At 38.7% G+C, this 23,060-nt stretch overlaps 1 protein-coding gene across 1 annotated transcript in view; it reads left to right on the top strand.

The window, feature by feature from the left end:
- The first annotated feature begins 1,803 nt into the window (after positions 1–1,803).
- SUSD5 (sushi domain containing 5) overlaps positions 1,804–23,060 on the top strand; it is a 39,166-nt gene continuing 17,909 nt past the window's right edge. The window contains exons 1-3 of the mRNA XM_063177105.1: positions 1,804–1,946; positions 10,068–10,245; positions 22,249–22,367. Coding sequence (XP_063033175.1) covers positions 1,847–1,946; positions 10,068–10,245; positions 22,249–22,367 — 397 coding nt within the window. The 5' untranslated portion in view covers positions 1,804–1,846. The remainder of the gene's footprint in view (positions 1,947–10,067; positions 10,246–22,248; positions 22,368–23,060) is intronic.

The following is a 23,060-nucleotide window of genomic DNA, read 5'->3' on the forward strand; positions in this document are numbered from 1 at the left end:
AGTGTCCACCACTTTTTAAAATAGGGACAGAACAATTGGTGCATCAGAGGGTTAAAACTGCATTTTATGCCATTAGCTATGTTGCTAGTAAAAGAAACATAAATTCAATGCATGTTACAATTTTCTGTTTCCTTTTCTGTTATGTTGTATGTTCATTCCTGTTACACAGAGCATGGAGTTTCTGTTGACATAAAATGCACTTTTGTAGTTGTGTTATGCCAACCATCCTAGGTTAAGGTTGAAGTAAGAAAGAAACTTCCTATCCTTCTAAATTTGGGGGCAATCCTTACGAGTTAGGCTGGCAAGGCAATGCAAAACAACCAACTCTGCTGCCCTTCCTATTCTCTGGCTAAACAGAAAATTCAAAGCTACCTAAAACCTATCCGCAAGTTTTCAGCCTGTAGGTTCATATGCCAGTTATGGGTATACAAGAGAGGAAGAAGGCTACAATTCTTTTGAAGTCAACAGGATCAGAGCATCATCTTCCCAAATTCATCAAATGAAGTTGTTTTAAATACTTCTACTGCTATGGTGTTACTTACTTCCTTGAATTACTTATACAGGAGTTCCTGAGCTTGAGTCATTTTTGTGAGACCGAAACCAACACTGCACAAGTTCATCATTCTCAGACCATGGCTATAGCTGACTACACCTTGCCTTGGAGGACACCAGGACTTCTGGCAGTGAGAAGGGTCAGCTCCTTATTTCTGCTTCTGGTAGCTCATAGTTTCTTGCCAGACTGAACATTTCTGCCCAGCTTCAAATTTCTAAGGGAAAAAATTTTAAGAAGCTGAAATAAAAGCAAAATGGGATGGGAATATGAAAACAACATTTCTGAGCCCTGCTGAGTTCCAACAGCAACACAAAACTATTCCGTTTATATATTTAGCTAAATAAATCCTGGCATCACCACTAGTATGTTTCCTCTCATTGTGGGGGTTTCTTTTGACTTGTGCTGGGACAAATATAAGATGAATGAGAATGAGGGACAGATGTCAGTTCTGTAAGTGCTAGTGGGAACTGGAAACTCCCTTCAACAGCTGCTTTCAGAGCGTTCAAACCTGACCAAGCCCATTTGTCTGGAGCAGGAGTGCTGACAGAGACCAGCTGATGGACCCCAGCTTCAACCTGCAGTTCCTCATGGCCGCCCCAAAGCTGGAATCTGGAACAGCAGGATTAATCCATCCCAGTGCTGCTCTTCAGGGAGGCTTGGTCACCAGGGTCCCGTGCCTTTGTCACATGTCCTCAGCCCTCACCTGAGCACCATCACTCTCGCTGCAGCAGCCCCTGACCTCAGCAAGGCACTGTTGGCTGATTTTGTGTTGAGGAGACGAAAATCCTCCCCTCGCCTACACCCATCCCTGAGCCACAATCTCACCGGGAACCAGCACCAGCTACGGAGCTGCCCTTCTCCTCTCACTCAGGGATTGCTGCTGCTGTTGCTTGTCCTTTCCCCCCTTCTCTCTCCCTGCTGGCTTTTGCCTTTCCTCCACGGTGATCCATTAGGTATTTACGGGCAGGATAATGTGACTTTTCACACCGGCTCTCTGTGTGCGCTGCCCTGCAGACCGGGCTGGGAAAAGCCTCTCCCCAAGCCCAGCTGGCTGGACATCTCCCCCCACCTTCCCCTCCCCTTCACACCAGCCAAGCCAAGGATTCCTCTCTCCCTCCCTCTTTCTTTTTCCACCCCTCCCGCCTTCAGTGCAAACCCAAGACGCAGGATCCTGCCGAGGGAAAGCGCTCCTTGAAATCATCACGGCAGACCCGGCTGCGAAAGTGCAGAGGAGGAGAGAGAAAAAGCCTCGGCAGCCAACCTCCTGCAGCTGGGGGCTCTGGAAGCAGGGCAATGGCTCCAGGCTCTCAGAGATTCCCTCTCACCTTTCTCCAGGGCGTGAGATCTGTCTTCTTCTTCTTCTTACTTCAGATCATCTCTGTTCAGGCTGATGGTGAGTCTCCCATTCAGTTTGGGCTGGGTTGCTATGGCTGGAATGAGGGCTGTATGTTGAAATGTGCTATTGCAAAAAGAAAAAAAAAAAAAACAAACAAACCTCCAACCAACTTTACACTTTTTTTTTTTTTTTTTTTTTTTTTAAATAAGAGGCTTAAATACACGCCCCAGTTTGTATTAGGAAACTTCTGATTCAGAGTTTTTTGAGACTTTACAAATACCCTGGGGTTAAGCAGAGAAAGGAAATAAGATCCCAGAAGGCTAAGATTATTTTATTACAACAGAATGACAGGATAGTGAACTTTTCCAGAGGAAACAAGAATAAAGAAACAAAGCCAGAACACAACTAAGAAGGCTCAGCTATATTTTAGGAGACCTCTCCTTATAATTCAAAGTACCTTTTCTCCAAAGATCTTTCCCATCTCCCCACTTCAGATGTGTCATTTTATATGGGCAGGTACCTGAGAAGGGAAAGACTTTAATAACCTCCTCTGCTCAGTGCCACACACGCTGAAAATGACTGCCCACCTTTCTGCACATGAGCTTCATCTGCACTTCCCTGCTGAGGGATGTGATCAGGACATGGATTTGGCTGAAGCACCAGCTACCAGTTACTCTGAAATGGGACTTTTTACTTGCTGATGGTGACCCTGAAAAGCTGCATCCCTTGCAAGTTTCCAGTAGCCTAACGCCCTTTTAATGATTCAGCTCGTGATAATGATGACCAGCTTGTCTGAGTTGGTCATCATTACTTTTGAAACAACTGTATGTTTTCCTGGGACAGCAATGCTGAATTTTCCACTTTTTTCCACTTTCACAGCTGCAATAGATTTATGCCCAATCTCAGGATTTTTTAATTCCAATACCCTAATCCTTTACCATTGATGTTTGCTGAATTATTCCAGACAACAGAACTTAAACATTGTAGGGCAATAAAAATCTTTTCTTGTTTGTTCTCACAGTATTTTTCCTGTTTAACTTAAATTTCTTTCAGTTGGTGACAAAGTATGGCAAAGGAAAGGGAAAAAATTAATCTTGCCTGTATATTTCTACAGCTTCAAGTAGAATGTATAAATGTATTCCATTTATACAACAGAACCCTTTCTTGTAAAGTTTAAGGAGAGTTATATTTCATTCAGCATAAAGGAAAAGAAATGCATCAGACAACTGCCCTATGTTGCAGTAGGCAAAACTGTGATTCTGTTTTTAGGATGTACTCCTTCCTCAGCAAAATGCCTTTGAAATGAGAAGAGAGGGGAAAAGTCTATCCATGAAAAAGGAATCTTCACAGAACTTGAGGGCACAGGGCAGGAATAATAATTTCCCCTCTTCACCTGAAGATCCTCTTGCTTTTTCAGGGGCATATTCCAATTTTTATTTTTTCCATAAAACTAACGAAACTAACTTTTTGATTCCTAAACAAGATTTGATTCCTAAAAAGAGACAGGGAAAAAAATTGAAGATCATTTTAAGGCAGAGGTCATGACAGATTTTAATTGTCATTCAACAGTTTGTCAAATTTACTTCACATGTGGTAAAACATTCATAGTATGAAAGGAAGAATATCTGAAATACTTTACAATTGTCAAGCATTATTACAATAATGTGGTTTGCAATTTTATTTAAAGTCTAGGTAGCATTGTGAAAGGTGTGTAAGTCTGTTATTAACTTGATCCTCAGTGAATTCTCCTAATATTAATAATTGAGCACACAACTGTAACACTGTCCTATAAGCCATCTGGGTTAAAACAGAAGAAAACACTGTATGTCAGCTTTAAAATTCACTGCTATGTATTTAAGAAAATCTGAGAGTATGAATTAGGATTAATCCTTTCTTTTATAGCAGATTCTGGTCTGATCCAGTCAGAAACCACCTCCTCATTTTTAAGGTGTGCATGGAAATAGAGTGGTGCTAGTTTCTAATACATGTTAATGTCACTTAAGTGCCAATGGACCATTCTGAGTGACACATACATGTTTGTGTATTTGTCATTTTTAACTGAAGGTATCTGACTGTGTTGCAAACTGCTAAAGGGACTTCGAATATGTCTTGTAAAAAACCTGTGAAATTCAGACTGGCCCCTGTTACAGTCAAACCTCTGCAACTGGTTGCAATGTATTTCCCTAAGGAAGACTTTCATTTTATTATCTCACACAAAAATCATGACAGGGAGTAGGCAATAAAACTGGCTGTCGTGGTCTGGTGAAGGTGTAAAACTTCAGAGCTTAATTGATCTCTCTTGACCATTATTTACTGTGGCACATATTGCTGTAGCACAAATAGGCTGCAGAAATACCCAGGCAAATGCAGAAATAAAATATAGCTCCGTTTCGCTTTGCAGCTTTTTCCCCCAGTTGAAATGATCTTGCTCAAAGCTGTTCAGGTCCAGGTCAGATGGACAGAAGACTCCCCAAGGGCTTGTTCATACTCTGAGGTACCATGGTATGCCACTGCCAGTGCAGTTACTGGAGAATAATATGTGTTATTGTGGCAGTTCTTAATCGTATCACTGAAAATTCAGGGGGTTTAAATTGTTTTCCATTTGCACTGGAATAGGAGAACGAGGATGTGACTTCCTGAATCCTGCACAGGAGTTGCCTCCTCTTTTTTTGCCTCCCTCTTCTGTTTTTTCAAGGCTCCTAAAATACCCACATGTATGAACCATATTTTTCTGCAGAGTACTTGTTCTGAGACAGAGCATGTCAGGAGTGGGTGATGGCAATTCGTCCACTGCACCGAGACACTCCTGAAATGAAAAATGTGCTAATTTCAAAGCTTCACTAATTGTGCCAAATTGGAGCTGCTCTGTTGGCTGAATTTAGATCACATGGAGTCCTATTGGTCAAGCCAGTAGTCAGCAGTGTCCATGCATAGTGCCTGCAGAGGTTGCAGGTGAAAGGATCCAGAGTCCGTGGAGCTGGGCACAAATAAGATCTGAGAGACATGCTTCCAACTAGAAAGTGATGACATCCAAAGTAGGAAAGCCCCTCTACTAAAGCATTTAATTTGGCTTGTTTTGCATCCTTTTTTTTTTAAAGTAAAGTAAAAAATATATGGTTTTTTTCTTCTTCTCTCTCTTGATGCTCACATTTCTGTAGCAGGTGTCTACACATTTCATTCTCCTGCTTACGAAATAACACATATTCATGCATGAACAATTCCAACTATTTGGTCCTAAATTGTCCAGTAAAATCAAAATCTAGGCTCAAGCTGGGTTTAGCTGATGGAAAACTCAAAGATGACATCTTGATTTTGCTATTTTTCTGATGATGCAATATTTTTTTTAATTGAATAAGACATCATTCACTGTTATTACTCACAGAAATAAACTACACATTTGCGAACACTAAGTAGAATTAGGAATTAGCCAAATCTCTGTCTGCAATTGTAGAGTTACTGGATCTTCCACCTTTACACTTACAATCAAGATACATTTTTTCACATATCCATAGAAATGAAAATTAAATTTCTCTTGAAGTACAGAAGTGACCTTTCTTTCCTCTGTCTCCTTCATTTCAATTTGAAATTTTTAACATTCAATTAAAAATGTATTGGACTCCACTTTTGCACATCTTTCACCAAATTTGTTTTGTTGAAACTGATTAGGTTTTATTATTTGAAACAGGAAGTGTCATGTCATGAGGTCAGCACACTGGGCATACCTTTTAAGTGCTTTCATTTTATATTATTTTTGAGGGACATTCTTACTTTGAGGTATATTTGGCTATGCAGTTTTCTGTTCCTTTTTCAAGCATGATGCAAATCCTGCTGAAGACATGGGGAAATTGGAACTCATCTCGGTGGGCTTTGAGCTGTGCCTGTGAACCTCAGAAGAACTTCTTGTTCTCTAAAAGAACTTCTTGTTTCTGTAAAAGAATAAATCAGCCAAACTCTTTTCTTGATAGCCAATAGAATTCTGTTAAACCCACTGATCTTCTGTAAAATATAAAGAAACAGCTTTTGGACTGGTTTTATTTTTGAAGAATTCCTTTTTTGCACTTCCACATATCTGATTGTGGATGTCTCTTAAGTCTTGAAAGTATTATGAGGATCAGTTGTTAAAAGCTGAGTTTGGCAAAATTTGGAGCTGGAAATAAGGTGCAGTAAGAGTAATGAACCATGGGAACAGTTTACTATGAAGTGTGTTGTAAATTCTCCATTACTTGGAGGCATTGAATCATGACTGGATGCATGTTAAAAAGACAAGGTCTAGTTCAACCATGAGTTTTTGGACTTGATGGTGGAATTACAAGGGGAAATCTACAGTCTAGTAAGGCAAGAATTGAACAAGGTGATAAAAATGATTCCTAGAAGCCCTGAGATCTATGTCTCTGTGTGTATGTTCTCAATCAGAATACAGTGGGATACTCTTAAGTAAAAACTATATTAAAAATAACTAAAACTTTCTCAATAAATCAAAATATAATCAATATTCTGTAATAATAGTGATCAGATAATGGCAGAAGATAGCAATCTAATATAGGCTAGTTATTAAAGAGGAAATGTCTTTTGTTTCAAGCATGAATTTTTCATGAGAACTGTGAATCCCGCTGACAAATAGAGGTTGGAAGAATGATGTCTTATTATTTATGCCTCATCATTGAAGTGAAAAGCTTTATCACTTGTTTCAAATGGGAATCTAAAAGAATCTCACTGTGACAAGAATCTTTTCCATTCTGAACCTGCTAAACTCAACATGCTCAGTACACATCCTGAGAAATACTACTTTGCATGGATTTTTAGCTTGATCTTGAAATCAAAGGGACTTGCCTTGTTAAGAAAAGCTTCGGAAAAGCGTGTCATTTTGGTAAAAAATTTCCACCCCCCTGTGGAGATGAAAGTGTTATGGGAAATGAATGTTACAGGGCAGAAATGAAGTGACAGAGTTGAGAGGGAGCTGAGACATGGTGGCTGCTCAAAGGTACCACAACCAAAGGCATACTACATTCTTCATGTACACATGATCCTCCAGCCTGTGTCTTATGGAAATACAAAAACAGTCTCACATTTAAAACAGAATGACAACACATATCTTGATACTCTCTCAGAGATAAGACTGATTTCAACCACCCCATTATAAAAAAAATGACGGCTATGTCATCAAGTATAAGAGACAATACTTTTTTAGGAAACATTTCATTGCAAGTAGGACCGATAAAAATGTCACAAATAATTATCCAGGACCCTTAGATTCCCTTAGACTGAAAATGATACCACTTTTGAGATTAAAAGTGAGAAAAATTTAATACATCCATATCTAGAGTATGTTAGCCATGGCACTGTAAGGTGCAGAATTCAGTGTTGCAGTCTTTTTTGTTTAAGGGGATTCCCTGTTTTCATGTGGTTTTGTGGTTTTCCTATTACCATGCTAGCCTGTTTCCTGTATTTTTTCTCTGTCAATGCCCCTCAGTAATGGGACACATCTCAAGATGTTGAGGACTCAGCTATTCCATTGGTCAACCATTTGATAAGTGAATTTTTCTTGCTATTATATTTTATAAGTAAGAAATTAGACAAAACAAAGGGCACATCTTGAAAACTGGGCAGATAGCCAGAGAGCTTCTAAAAGTTTGAAGAAAAATCACAGCTTGGTCTGGTAAACAGATTGGCCTTCTTTACCCACTTGTAACCAAATTCTGTCTAACCAGAATTTCCTATAAAGTAATTCACTGTAACTTCCTAACCAGTAAGTCTTTCCTAGCTCACCTTATAATTCACTTGTTTGTATAATTTGATCATCCCAGATACCTTTTCAAAGGACAACACTCTGTGTTGGCAGCATCTCCACAGTTTCTAGTAAAAAAGTTAGTGTATCTTAAGTACTAGGAAACAGCATAACAGTAGTCAAGGGAAGCTGTCTCAGCCCCTGTCTTGGATAGGCTAAACTCCTTTAAAAATCTAACTTTTGCTCACTGGTAAAACAACTAAATCATTAACTAATTGTATCTAGATGGAACTCAAAGCTTGATGATTTTCCTTTCTTTAAGGCTTTTAAGTGAAATACTAATAGCTAGAAAATAGGGGTTATGCCATGTCAAAATAACATTCACGATTTAATTTAGATGTTATGCAAATTTGCCCCATATGTCTTTGACAGTGCACCTCAATCCTGACAGTCTAAATGTAGAATGTGGACAAATTTTTAGCTGGGACAGAACCTGTAAATCATTACACTTAATCCCTGTTGTCCTTTAGGAGCAAAAGTTGTTTTGCCACTTAAGAATGGCTGTTCAAAGCCATCACCGCTCTGTTTATATTGTCTCTCTCCCTAGGCCATGCACATTTCACTGTGTCTGTCGAGGCTTTGGAAAAAGGAACCACATTAGTGTCCTGTGCATTATTTGGGACTTATTGTAAAGAATCCTGGTGTTTGTGTACTCAGGGATGTAGAGGCTTGCTGCTTTCACTACTTTGTGTAAAACCCCCCCATTCTAATTACACTTAATGGTTTTGATTACAGTGGAGAATCCAAAGACAATGTAACCTAGTGGTTATCACACTGACCAGTGTTTCTGGCTGTATTCCTTGGTCAGCTACTGTTAACTGCCTCAGGAAAATCGCTCTGGGTACTCTGAATTTCTGCTCCTTCTCATAGCTGCTTGTCCTGCTTATGTGAATTGCCGTTTTCCCAAGTCAGGATGACTTCCTGCTGGGCACATGTAGAATTCCCACTGAGGTAGGAGTCCTCATTAGGACATGTCTACCCTTGTTAGCTAATGTAAACACGAATTACATGCTGGCTTGAGGGAAACTACATTTTTTGATGTAAGGACTGTGATTCTTCTAGTGGGTGTAGTTGTGCCCAGGTGAGAACAGAAAGCTGTTGGGGGCAGATCTACCCTGTATAAATTCCCTGTATTTAGGATTAGAATCAGTTTTACCAATTTGTTGAAAGAGTATGTGGTGAGAGTGGCACCTGGTACAGAACCAGGCTGAATCAGTCTGAAGAATTCCCAATACTGGTCAATATCTCCTGTGAGTGTGAAGCTGGCTACATAGCAAACACTGGGTATGTGCTGGAAGCTATGCATTCCTGTAACCACTACCACGAATCCCCTTTGGAAAGAAGACATAAATAAGAGTTTCCAGGCATTTACTGAATGAGTGGTGCTTAAAAAATTTCTTCCTGCAACTGCAAGCCATCTCAGTCTGTACCTTTGAAATCTAGGAGGAATTCTGGGGGATGTTATCACATCCCTCAGATGTGATAGAAAAAAAGATAGTTATGTCAAATTAAATGTCAGCTGCAAAGTGTCTCATTGTTTATTTCTTTTACTGGAGCACCCAGCTAATATGTTCATTCCATAACCCAGTAACTTCTCAAACTTCATTGCCAAAACCCCAACTGACCTGTTCCCAGTTGCCAAAACCTCTAACTTGCACCCTTTCAGCTTTCCTGGTATTAGATAAATTAAAGTAAAATAAACTGAACTGAAAATAAAAATAACACAAAAAATGTTATGCTAAATATGTTCTCATGCTCATTCAACAAAAATAAAAAGCCTTCCATTAATAAAAACTCTATATCTCTTTCCAAAAAGACATGATAATGAAGCAGTCTGCATTTAGACACCAGATGTCATGGAATGACATAATTTTGATTTTAGACAGTAAGTGTAAATCTATTTCTGATGTGAAAGGCAGGGCTGCAAAACTGGCTTTCAGGCATGTGCTTACTTTATGGATGTAGCTGTTAGACAGTAACTGTAAAATGTTTAGGAATGGATTCCAGCATTAGTAGCCTACAGGAGCTGTTCTTTGTGATTTTAACTTTATATGTGCATATGAGAGAGTATCATGCTTTATCTCTCCAGATCTGAAGCACAGACCTACAGAGGCAAGGCAAGCTTCCCCTCTGAGTCAGGAATGACTAGTGCCATTCTTGCTTTTTCTGCGGTGGACAAAATTAAAAGAAAAGCTAACACAAGGAGGATATTTACAGTCCTGATTAAATTAGACTTTCCAAAAAAAAAAAAAAAAAAAAAAAAAAGGTGGGCCATTAAAAGAACCTTAGTAAAAGCAGGAAGGCTTTATTTGGTGATAATTTGCAATATTTCTGTTTAATATGTATTGAGTACAATTCCATGATGGATGACATGTCCTTTCTTGGTGTTGCAGGCAAAGTGTTTGCACTTGAGTCCAAGAACAACTCTCAGGGTCTGGATTTAGCTGAAGCTGAGAAAGCCTGTGTTGACCTGAGTGCTCGCCTAGCAACTGCAGAAGAGCTGAAAAGGGCTGTTCTGGACTGTTCTTTTGCTGGCTGCACCACAGGATGGCTCGCCAGTGGCTCTGCTGGGTAAGGACAACAGCATAACACCTTCTGGGAGCTAAGAATGATGCTTGTCAAGCAAGTTTTCCACCTTGACTAAAATTTGCTGAAAAACACTGGCCACAATTCAATCACCATGACATGCAGCTAAATGGCCACTCTCCCCCAAGAATTAGTTTTTTACAGCTAATATTGCAGGTGCGCAAGTATTCATCAGTCTCACATTATGATTTCACAGATTTGATGCAATTTCCTTCTCTTCTTTCCTGCTGTGTTACATCACTGTGGCTCCTGTCCCCCTGGCCTGTAGTGGGGTGCTGAGCCCTAAAGAGCCTTGCAGGACACATGTCCTTGCTGAGGACACAGTGCTGGAGTTGGTGTCAGTGCTCCCACCGACTCTGCTGTTTTCCAGTCCTTCAGAAGCTCAGCAAACAAAACTTCTCATGGGAACCACGTGTCTGTCTAAGATATTGAGGCCTGGCTGAGCAGACAATAGGCGTGTTCAAAAGGGCACAGAGGCACTTAGAGATGACTACCCACATGTGCTACAGAGTTTGTTGGGAAAGCCCACCAGGGAACTGACATTGTCCCTCAATGTGTTTGAGGTAGCTCAGGCGACTCAGCGCGGCACTAGGCTGAGCTTTTCCTTGCATGAAGCACTGTTGCCTCTGTAGATCCTAATTTAAAGCAGGAATGTAAATGGAGGGAATGTCTTCCCTAGTGCTGAGGGAATGTCTGATGTCACTGAAGCTGGGGCCATACAGGAATTGCCCAAAAACAGTATATCAAGTCTATTTTCAATGTTCAATGAGGATTAAGCTTTGTTTTATGGAAAAAAAAGTTTCCAAACTTTAGCATATTATTAGATTTTGTGACAGTTGTCAGTTTTTAAAGCAAGCATTGGTGTTTCTGTATTTTTAGCAATAAAATTTCCAAAGGACAGAAAATTACTACTTTTAATGAAATATTACATTTAAGCTATCTCAAGGAAAAGCAACCATTTTCACTGATTATATTTTTTTCCAGGTGAAAAAATTGTTTGAAAATTTATTTTTATATACAAAGAAAATCCAGAAATGTCACAGGATAAAAGACAGGGATCTAAACCCCAAAAATCTTTTTTCCCAAGACAGTTGCTGGGATGTCTTGCAGGCTGACAAGCCAGGAAAACCATATAACTGTAAGAATGCCATGGCAAAGTTGTTGTACAGGGTCTTTTATACAACCTCTGTATTCTGGAAGTAAGGATGGGTAGGAGAAGAAATCATGGCTTTTTTATCTAAGCAATACCATTAGTTAGTCCAGTGAGATCCTCATTTAATTGCTACAGGCACTGGAGCTGTGACTATTAATAGATCAGCTGTGGACTGAATATTTTCAATATCAAAATTGGGATAAAAACACAGTGATAAAAACACATCGTAAACATGGGAAGGAAATGAAGACTTTTCATCCATTCTAACTTGCTGTACTCCATTCCCCCAATAAACCTGTCCTTAGCATGAAAGTTTCTAAACTATTTATCAGAAAGAACCTTGTGGGGGAACATCAGCACACCATTGTTGTGCAGTCACCAGGTCTGACCTTCACTGGAAAGCTTCACCAGAGAGAAAAGCTCTTCAGAGCTGGAATTTTATACTCTGGGGCTATTTTACCCATGGCTGGGCAAGCACCAGAATGTGTGTTACTTGGTTCGTTGAACTGGGTATTTTTGACTCTGGGGAAAAATAGGAATTGTGTACTGCCTGAAAAGGCGAATCTGTTTTAACTGTAAGTTAATGCAGCTCTGGAGAAGGAGCTGAGCAATTGAGCTCAAAGAGTGCAAATGGGACAAAGCTGTTTAAGTTGAACAAGTTCAGCTCCAATACAGATATTTACAGAGAAATTTAGATGAAAGGGTGAAATGATGCCGAAAGGAGTTCAATGATAATACATGCAGGAGGAACATCCAATCTACTTGAAAATATCTTTACAGGGTCTGATTTACCTCTGCCAGGTCAGGAATGATATGATGGCATTGCTATGGAGAGCACAAAGAAAACCTCTGTCTGACTGCAGCTGTAGTAAAAAACAGACAAACAAACAAACAAATGTTCAGCAAACAAAGAAATTTCTAGAGTGTTCATGGAATGGCATGAAAAATATGAAAAAGATATATTCACGTAGGTCAGTGTAATAGCCTCCTTTGGAGTATTATATGTATTGTTACAGTGTCTTGGGAAAGGTACTAAAACTGTCTCAAAAAAGAGCTCAAGAATGACTAAAGTAATAGAAAATCCATTAACAAGGGACTCCAATTATTTTACTAAATTATTTATTTATTTTTTAAAATGTACCGATTCAATACTTTGGGCATTTACTTGATAACTGGAAACATGACAGCAGGGATAAAGGATAGCTGGTACACAGAAAAAACTCTACACATCAGTTGATATAGAGAGAGGGAGAAGCAGGCTTCACAGCATGCCCACAAGTTAGAAAAGTATGGAAAATAATATTTCCAAAAGAAAGGACTCTTTGCTGGGTACACCTTGTGTATTTATCTTGATGAAGCTCCACATCTTTGAATAATAGGTGACCTCCCCACATATGGCAGGTCCAGAAATTTTCAGGAATTTATGAGCTGGATCTAAAACCCTGGAATCCTCCCAGCAGCTGACAGGCATCCAATGCAGATCACAGAGGTTCAGCTGAAAACTCTCCTGTATTCTCTTGGACTGTGTACATCAGAAAGGAGACAAATAGGAGGGAACATGATAAAAGTTCTTGATTTCAAGATGAATGAGGTTTGGTTTATTTATTTGTTGCCTGGAAGGTATCCCAATCTTTGCCCTGAGGAAAAATGGATTAGACATTGGCAGTAGAAGTAAACACAAACAAATGATGTGATTGAAGCCATTACAGTGTTGCAGATTTTCTGACATGCTTCAGCCTTCCTTTCACCACTTAGATTTAAAACTGAACAGGAGCTCTAGCAGACATGTAAGGACTTTTTCACTGCTAAATCCATTCTCCAGGTTTTGCACAAGTCTGTGATTTGTTCACTTCTGATGGCTATTTATGGTTTTAGTGAGTAATTACAATCCCACTCCTGGTAAATATATCCATCACTGTTGATTATTTTGTCCTTATTATTATTTTTACAGCCAAATCATAGCCTGTAAACCAGTGGGAGTTTCTCCTGTTATGGCAGAGGCACATCCCTGAGTCAGTGTGAGCATTTTATACTGCTTGCTCCCTGGGCTATAGCTCTCCTGTGGGCAAAGAGGAGCATTTGGACTTAAGAGCCAGTCCAGTTTGCGTGACTGTCAAATTTCTGATGACTCTCATGTAAATGCAGATCATCCATATTTAAACATGCCCACTTCAGTCCCTGCAAACTAGGCTAGCCCAAGCAGCAGGTCCTGATGAATATGAATCATTTCAAGTGATGCAGAATGGAAATTGCTTAAACAAATAGATCCCTGCCAGTAAATCCTAAGACACAATAAACTGGGTGGTTTTGTGGTTTGAGCAGCCTGAAACAGAACTTCTTTCACAGGAATAAGGGCATGTTCTTGTCTTTCCCTTGCAGTTGTTCAGGCCAACCCAATTGAGGGTTCAGAGCTCTTCACACAGACATGTCCCTGGCAATCCAGGGGCTTGGGAACATTTTGAGAAGAGCCACTGACAAGTAGGCAGGATAACTTCTCCCAGAAGTAAGCCCTTTACAAGTCAGTCCTGACATGTGTAACTTATAAAACATTACACATTGTTGCATTTCAGGAAATGAAACGTCGTTAGGCAAGTCTCATTTGTCAGATGAGCCCTAATAGCTATTTATACTAAAAATGACACTCTTATGACTTACTTGCATGTCAGACAAGTGAGTCAGTAAAACCATCAAGTGATCTGCCAGAATATAAATGAAAAAAAGGTGGCACAGTTCTCTGAAAGGCTCTCACTGCTATCTTTTGAATTCAGATGTCATGCTGGAAAACTTTGTGTTGAGTCTTCCAGCACTGGGCAGCATGTCCTGTAGGGTCTTGACTTCTTTTCTGGGATTTTTGAAATTTAGGAAGTGAACATGACACAATTGGTATTAATATCTACCCTGTGCAAACAGCCATTTATTTTAGAAATTGTTAAACATCCTCAACACCTTGTATTAATATTCCCACAGCAAATTTACTCATTTCCAGTGCTTTTGTAGGATGGAAAAGCTGAAGCTGTTCTATTCCCTATCCTGTTCCGTATTTGCCTGCAAAGAGATGGAGCCATGTTTCTCTTCTATAACAGCTTTGAAGCTCTACACAGAATTTTTCTTCCATGACAGACTTCCCGCAGGGCTGTCAACCTGCTCCTTTGTGTGAAATCCCTGGGCTGGTTCCTACCCAGTCCCTGGAGCATTTATTCCAGAGGGTATAAGTCTGGAGTGAGCAAGCAGAGTAAGCTAGAATAAGCTCTGCTGTGAGAGTCAGAAGACAGGGTTTCTTTTCTTGACTGCCCACAGACCAGGTGTTTGTTACCAGGAAAATTACTTGGTCTCTATTTTTCCTTCCTTTTGTTAGCTCTTTGGGTTTTGCGCTGCCTGCTTTTGAATGTTTCTACAGTGTCAAACACAACAGGGCCCTCACTGCAGATGACACCAGTGGGAAATGTAAATAAGAGTCAAATATGGCATTTCACAAGACTACCTACTTCTTTTTCTGCCTACTGTGTGGGACTTGCCCAGTACCTGACAGTATGGTAATAAAAGCACATTTCCTGGGAAAGAAAAAAAGCACTATCCAAGGAATTAAATAAAGGGTCAGTTGCTAACCCTTGCCAGTCCTCTCATCTGTATTTGTAAAGCCCTGGGCTTGTGGGTCCCTTGAAATGCATCCAGGTGTGCACACTAAAACAGGCCCTCTAGCTCTTTGCAGAGAAGCAGTTCTGGTGATGCGTCACTTTGGCAAGCTCTTGGTTTTATTTCAAGGCTGTGCTCTGCTGACTGGTGATAATGCACATGAATTTGCTCCCACGCATGTCTTTGAGGCAGGTCAAGTAATTCCCTTCAGGAGAAAAATCCAGACAAAACTGACAGGGCATGGTCCAAATCAAAATGCTGAAGTTGCTCATGAAATTGTCTGAGGAGGTCTTGGGCTACAGAATGCCTTCATGTCATAAACTCCAGTCCCACAGCTCATAGCTCGTGTCATTACTTTGTCTTCTTGTCAAGCTGCTTCTTGTCAATCTTCTCATGCAAGGTAAAAACAAAGTAATTGTGTTTCAAGAATAGGGATTTCTACATAAAGCTCAGTCAGGAAACTTGAATTTAGGAAAAGGGCATGGCCAGCTTAGTCCAAGGGATGATATCACTGAGCAATGTAACCATGAGCCACTTTCCATTAGATTTGGGAGGAGAGAAGCAAATCTTTTCTTAGCACAACTTGGGACAGCAGCATGGACAAAGTATGACAGCTATGTTTCTAGTGAAAGAGACAGCCTAATCACTGAATAACTTTTTAGAAAATGTACTTTTTTGAGGAAAAGCACTGCACAAAAGAAAATACATATGTTTTTTGTATTTTCTAGGACAAGCACCCAAACCACCATCTGCTGGACTGTAGCATCACAGTCCTAGAGTTGCCATTTGCTAAGTGAGATATGACTCGCACTTTTAGATTGTATTTTTACTGGAAGGTGTTTTGTAACGAACTCAAGGGATTTAGCAAAACTTTAGCAAGCTTTGGCACATAAGGCATGGGTTTGCTAGTGAAATTAATTGATGCCAGAAGGTTAGAAATCTTTCATAAGACCAAGGAAAAGCAGAATATTGAACAGGAAGACAAGCCTGACTTTAGAGATGGTGTAATAGAAATGACGTGCAATGCAACAGTATTTTATGAAGGCTAAGAGGAATTTCTGCCTTAAACCAGCTAGAAAGGCACAGCAGGAGAAAGCGCTGGGTGCAGTCACAGAACACAGGACAGCAGCGGGCTTGTCAAAAAGTGAAATAACTCACCTAAAATTTGTGAGAAAAATGAATGTGATCATCCTAAAAGACATCCAGCAGCAATTCCAGAGGAGGGCAGTACTGAAGAGCTTGAATGAGGCAGCAGTGAGACGCCACCTGCCATAGTGTAATGCAATTCTTTGCATCCAAACTCAGGAGGTCTGGGCTCAGACTAGGATTAGACAAAAGAGGCACTTCTTTTATCAAAAGGGGTTTAAAGGTGATAATTTGTTTAACTGAACAAATGAAGACAGAAGTGGGATATACTTATTCTTTCCAGATGCACAAGAGGCTCTAATACCAGGATTGTAACTTGCCAAACAGTTCTAATGAGGTTGATTTTCTACTTTTCAAAAGAAGTTAATGTACTTTGCCTTTTGTTTTTCTAGAATCACTGTAATGCTTTGTTTTATCTGAAAGCCTTTCCTCTGAGAATGGAGCTGCTTTGTAAATTAACAGCATTCAAAAAATATTTTGTAATTTTTTAAACCCTTTGGTAACTAATCAGTAACCTCTGTTATAAAAGCCATGGATTAAACTGGAGCCTGTAAAGTGAAATTGGGTAAAACCACCTTTCTAGTGATGCTTGACATGTCATTGAGCACACAACTGGTCCAGGCCAGGAAGCAACATGTACTCCTTTGCACACACTCAGAATGCTCAAATTATATGTGCCTAGTGATGTTAGAGTAAAATGGCCATATAAAATCTTTCATACTAGGCTACAGTATGAAAGCCTGCATGAATGGGCCATATTTATTTAATGAACAGAGGCCTTACTATTTCAGTAGTCATACGTACAATTTTAAGCACAAAAGGCTGCATTTTGGTGTATATTTTTAAGAATCTAAAGGATATTGGTTCTGCCTTGGTAAGACCTCCTTTTGACATTTCCAGTGGCAGTATTGCTGTTGGAATGTCTTCATGTCACACTTAGCAGCTGCTTTCTTTGGGACACATCCAGCCAAAATTAGCCTCTATAGTTCCCAGGCAATGGACTTTCCAAAGCCCACCTGCACTCCCCTTCATGACTTTTCAGGGAAATTTTCTTCCCTTCGGTAATCATGAACATGTCATTTATATTTTATTTCTCATCAGAGCCAGCTTTGTAATTTGCAGTTTCCCAAAATACAGAGGGGAAAGACTAAGAATAAAAACCCCCTAGTTTGGCTCCCAGACTACTGTTGGTTTTTTTCTCTTACCTAGTTACTGAAACACAAACAGTAAAACTGACCCATTAAAAAAAAAAAAAAAAAAAGCACAACATGTTAGAGATTGATCTTTACCAAGAAAAGTAGTGAAGTTTTAAACTTTCTAATTAGGGGAAGGTTTCTTACAGTGTGTTATCAACCAGACTTTCAGAGTGCCTCAACAAACACATTGTTCCTGATGTTCTTCTGAGCTGAATATATTGCAAGCTCATACTACTATGAATCAATGTCATAAGACCATTCTGACTCAGTTCAGTGAATTTCAGTTCAGTGAATGTATTGACTAAGACTACAAAACCTAAAATCAACTGGTGGATAAAGTAGCAACTACAAAAATTGTCACACCTACTGTTTTCTGATGGATCACACTTTATCATATAAACTCAGCTGTCAAATCCATATATTTTAACTTGGACTCACCGAAACATTTTCGAGTATTACAAAATTGCCTTGTGATTTTCTTAGAAAGCAAAATTATCAGTGGATACTACTATATAAAAAGGGTTATCATTTATATAAAAATACTATGTCTTTATTAAAAAATCCTTTCTTATATGTACATAGATACATACATACATACAATTTATGACATTAACTATAATTACAGCAGTTCAGGCCTATAATTATCATATGTTTATTAATACGTATTATATTATGGCATATTGTAAAATAAGTACTATTCATGCCAGCTTTTCTGCTATTTCCATCTTTGAGAGTGGAGCAAAATATAGCAGTTACTCATTCATTACATAATACATTAGAAAAAAATTTAAGCAGCACAAGAGTAAGCAGAAGGCTTCTGAGAAGTCTGGTTCATACTTTACTGTGCCACATATTAGAATTTCTCTCTGTGTGTGCACATGATATCTGCAATATCTGAGTCATGGCACAGGAAAACAATGATCAGCTTGGCCAAGCTCTGATCATTTTCCAAGGTGGGCACAGAAGAAGGAGCGTTAATTGTTCTTAGTTGGATGAATTGTATTGAACAGCAGGAGTTAAGCTGAGGTTCAACAGAGTGCAGAATTCCTGATCTCCTGCTTTCTCTTTTGGAGGAGAAGAGGCATCTACCCAGTTTGTCCTTCCAAGCTGGGTAGAAGTAGACTAAGAAGATTCTCAGTATTTTGTCAAAGAAACAATGGAGACACCTTTAGGCACCTTCCAATTTTTCATCAGAGAGCAGGGGCTGCTGTCAACACCACCAACCACATCTTTATCTTGCTGGATAACATGTGGTACTTTCATGGTCTATGGTGATAGTGTTTCTGATTGGTTTTTATGCTGAGCTTGTGAGTTCATGGCCATGTAAGAGTAATTTTCAGGGATGCACAGATGTTCCAGGCAGATGTGGATCACAGACAATTGTTATGGGTGATATGCTGTCCAAACTCAGTATGTTTCTTCTGAGCACGCCTGCCTTCATCAGAAATCTCCACAGAAGGAAAATGAAATCAAATCTGTTTCTTAACTAAAAGGCACAAAATCAAGCACTACACTGCTCTGAGCATCAGATGACATTATATACTGAGAAATGAGCTTAAGTTCAATTAATGCATGAAATTATCCATAAATAGAATTGAATGTACATGACTGCATTCTTCTGAATGGCTGTGTAGGTGGATGTATCCCTTAAAAAGTACAAAGTTTGTGACATTCTCTCAGCCATGATGCATGCCCCAGGGCAATAATTCAAAACAGTCAAGAAACAAACCAGGCAGCAACACCTCTCAGCAGGGTGCTGGAAAGAGTAGAACAGCTGTACAATTTTTTTGTCTCTTATTTCAGCACAGCTGTGCTGCTGCTGAAGAAATTTCAAGATATGATGAATTCTGAATTGGTAGCCATTTTTCAATCATGAAAATTGTAACATTTAAAAGCATCACACTCTACCTTTTAAAACTGTGACAAAAGTGCACCTGTGTATTTAAGCTCTAATTATGGATTAAAAGCTAGCATTTTAAGATTTAGGGCAACCCTCAAGAACTCAGAAAAGAGACTGTTAATGTGTATTTTTAGTCATACCTGAAATCCCACTGACTGCAAAGAGACTATTTCTATGGCATGGGCATTGCAGGTCTGATCAACTCGCTACTGAGAAATGCTGAGCACTCTTGAAGCTGTAGCCATCAGCAGCAGTAACACCTTACTGAGGGTGTTTAGAGCTTGCAGGACTGAGCTTCAGGTAGGAAACCACTGTCAGAGAAGAAGGAATGAAAGAGATTAAATAGATCTTTTCTTCCTTCAGTTTTATAGAATCACAGAATCATTAAGGTATGAAAAGACATCTGAAATAATCAAGTCCAATCATTGACCCAGCAGTGTGTCTGGCAAGATTTCTTTCATTTCAGAAGAATTGCTTTAGGATGTTTACAGCTTTAATCACATAAATTTCAATATTACAGAAATCCAAATTAAAGTCCTAAGTAGCAGATCCATGTAAATACACATAAAAGATCTTAATTTAAAGCCTGTCTTTTAGTATAATGTTGAAACTACATGCAAGGTACACCTTTTTAAGTTTGGTCACACTGGATAGCACCTGAGATAGGTTCTTAAAATGAATTAGCTAATTGCTAAAATCTATCAGCTACAAACTTGCAATTTATTGTACCATATTTCAAAACAAAAGGTGAGAAAACTAACACTTTAAATATGTGATATTACTCATGAAGGTATCCTGTTTTTTGGCAATGATCTCATTGTACCAAGGATGTGTCACCCACAGATAACTTTGTAGCCTGATGAAGAACTGATAAAGAAATTACAGTGTTTTGGGCAGAAGCAAAATAGATAAACATAGAAATTGGAATTAGAAATCAGAAAATTCAAGGCGAGACTTTAAAAAATGTCTGGACTGATTTTCAGAGACCAGAATTGTGTGTTGGTGACAGTCTTCAAAACAAATTTGTTTTCTTTTGTTGGTTTCTTTTCTTTTCTTTTTTTTTTTTTTTTTTTTTTTGAGAGAAAGAGAAAGCTTGAAGCCTAAAGTACAAAATTACAGACACAAAGCACCTTTTTTTTGGTTTTTTTTGCAGTCATGTAATTATTTGTTTAGTTAGTGTTGGAAGACATAACTGATCCAGATATCTAAGCAACTGAGTAATTATTGGAAAGATCAAGATAATTAATTTTTGAAGGGAAGCATAAGTGTCTCATTCTCTTAGACCTTGTAAAACCCAGTGGAACAATATGTGAACATTATATACATATAGAAAATTTCTAATTCATGTCCTGATCCTCCCACTCATCTGAACTTATTTTAGCAGGTCAAGTTGCTTTTGTCTAAGTGCTTAATTACTGACTTAGAGGTCTCAGACTTTAAATCCATTAAATTATGAGAGAACTGGATTTAAAACTTGTGGGGACAATCTTGTTCTTAAAAAGGGACTTTTTTGAAGGGATTATTTTTTCCCCCTCAAAAAATCAAGTGGAACTTTCTATACAAAGGAAACAAATTTGGTTTTAAATCAAGTAAAGGGGCTTTCAGCAGGGAATGACATCATGTTGTTTTCCAGAGGAGAAGTGTGGCAGGAACCATTCTGGTGCATATGCGTGACCACCACCATACGGCTCGTTTCATGTTGACTTTGTTTGTTTGTATTAAAAGAACAGTAAAGTCACATATTTAACTACTCAAAAGCTAACACATGCCCAAATGAAAATAGTCTGTACAACCATAATTCAGCCTATTTCTGTAAATCTCTAGATAACATTTAAGTACATGATCAAATACTGGGTTTCCACTGGATCTTTTTCGCTCTCAGTTAATGGGCATTTTATTTTCTTTATTTTGGAGTCTTTTGTATTATTGGATTTTATTTTATCTTATTTTATTCCTCAGATTTATTGGAGGACTGATAGCCCATTAGTTCAACCATTGCAAAATACAAAATTATAAATTTCCTCCACTGGAAGGATTCGTTCTGTGGAAAGTGTTTTTATCTTCCTTTCACTAGAATAGCTGACTGTGCAACACTTCTACAAGCTTGCTGTCCACAAAAATATAAACCCACACCATTAATATCCAGCTGCAAAAATTTGCCCAGAAATTACTTTCCCAGCCTTTGTAACCTTCAATCTAACAGTAAAACCAATGTTTTCTACAACAAGCTCTCTTCCATTTGCTAGTTTTAAGCAGGCAGTACAGCTGAGAGAAGAGATAATTAGCAAACTCTTCATCATCAGCATCTACAGGGTTGTAAAACCCCATACAGATCTAATACCTTTCTTCAAGGCTATCAGGGGCAACAGATTAGGTACAGCTGAGTACCAAACCAGAAGAATTGGAGTTTACTCAAAAGTGTGAAATTGTTATTAAAAAAAAAAAAAAAAAGAAAAGCTGTTTTTCTTCCATGGACCCAAGCTGAATTTTCTAAGTTTGACTGTGTTAGCTTTTGAGCAGTTAAATATACAACCTTAATGGTTCTTTAATGTAAATGCTAATAATTTATAAAATTTCAGATCAAATCTTGAGTTTCCCATTCATTTCTATCCAGGTGCCATCGCTGGGAATATATATTGCTGAACTGTGAGAGAAAAATATTGACTCAATTACTCTGGGTATAGGTCTGATATTTAGAAGTATTACAGAACATAATAAGATAAACATCCTTTATTGCTCCCTATGCCTTGAACTGATCTACAGCAAACATTTTTCTAATTACTTCTATTTCTCCCTTGGCTTTTTTTCATAGATCTTCCCACACTACTGCTTTACGTGCCAATGCTGAAACAGCTAAGGCTAAAGCCTGACTACTCTGATAAAAAAATCTCCAAATTTCACCTGCATGTACAACTCCAGAAGATTTCTGATTATTGTTTTCTTCTTCTTCTTTATTTTAGGACAATTATATGCAGAAAGACGGGCAGCAAACAGCAGAGCGTGAAAGCCATTGATGTTAGAATTGAAACCGATCCCTTTGTGAATGACCAATATGATGCTTTTTGTGTAAAGGATGAAGGTCAGCACTGCTATACTTCTGAAATAACACAGAGTCATCATTGTCTTGCAACATTTAAAGTTTTGCCTTCAATTTTTCTGCTGCTGAGAGAGAAAGGGGGAATATTAAGGGATTAATCTTTGTAGTAATCGCTCACTACAAGAGCCAACTGCTGCAAAGACATTGGTTGCAGCTAATAAATTGTATTGTCTTTTGTCTTTGCTGCAGTTTAGTGAGTTCAAACAGCTCTACTGATCTGGCAGAACCAATTTTGGTGCTCACAGAACATACTTTATGGAAAGGAATATATCTGGCACCAATCTAATGGAGATGGCTGAAGCATGTCGCTTACTCAGCACTGTAGCTGACTGTAACACAGGTTTCCAGCTGCAACACACCACCCTGTTGTATATCTATCAGTATACAACATTTGTATTCAAATAACTTCATTTAAACCTCATTTTACTTTAAATTTGGTTTGGTTTTGGTGTTTTTTTAACAAGTGTAGACAAGGCTGCTAGGCACGCTGATATATCCCAGATGATTCTGAAAACCAAAAACATTCCAATTTATGCTGGTGCTTAAATTTCTCAATATTGAAGTTCCAGAACCCACAAACGAAGATGAATTCTGGAGGCAAAAAGTAAATTGTTACTAATAGGTACATAAAGAAATTTGGGATTACATAAAGAAATTACATAAAGATTACATAAA

Source organism: Melospiza melodia, chromosome 1 (genome assembly GCF_035770615.1).
Source record: "Melospiza melodia melodia isolate bMelMel2 chromosome 1, bMelMel2.pri, whole genome shotgun sequence".
Taxonomy (NCBI): domain Eukaryota; kingdom Metazoa; phylum Chordata; class Aves; order Passeriformes; family Passerellidae; genus Melospiza; species Melospiza melodia.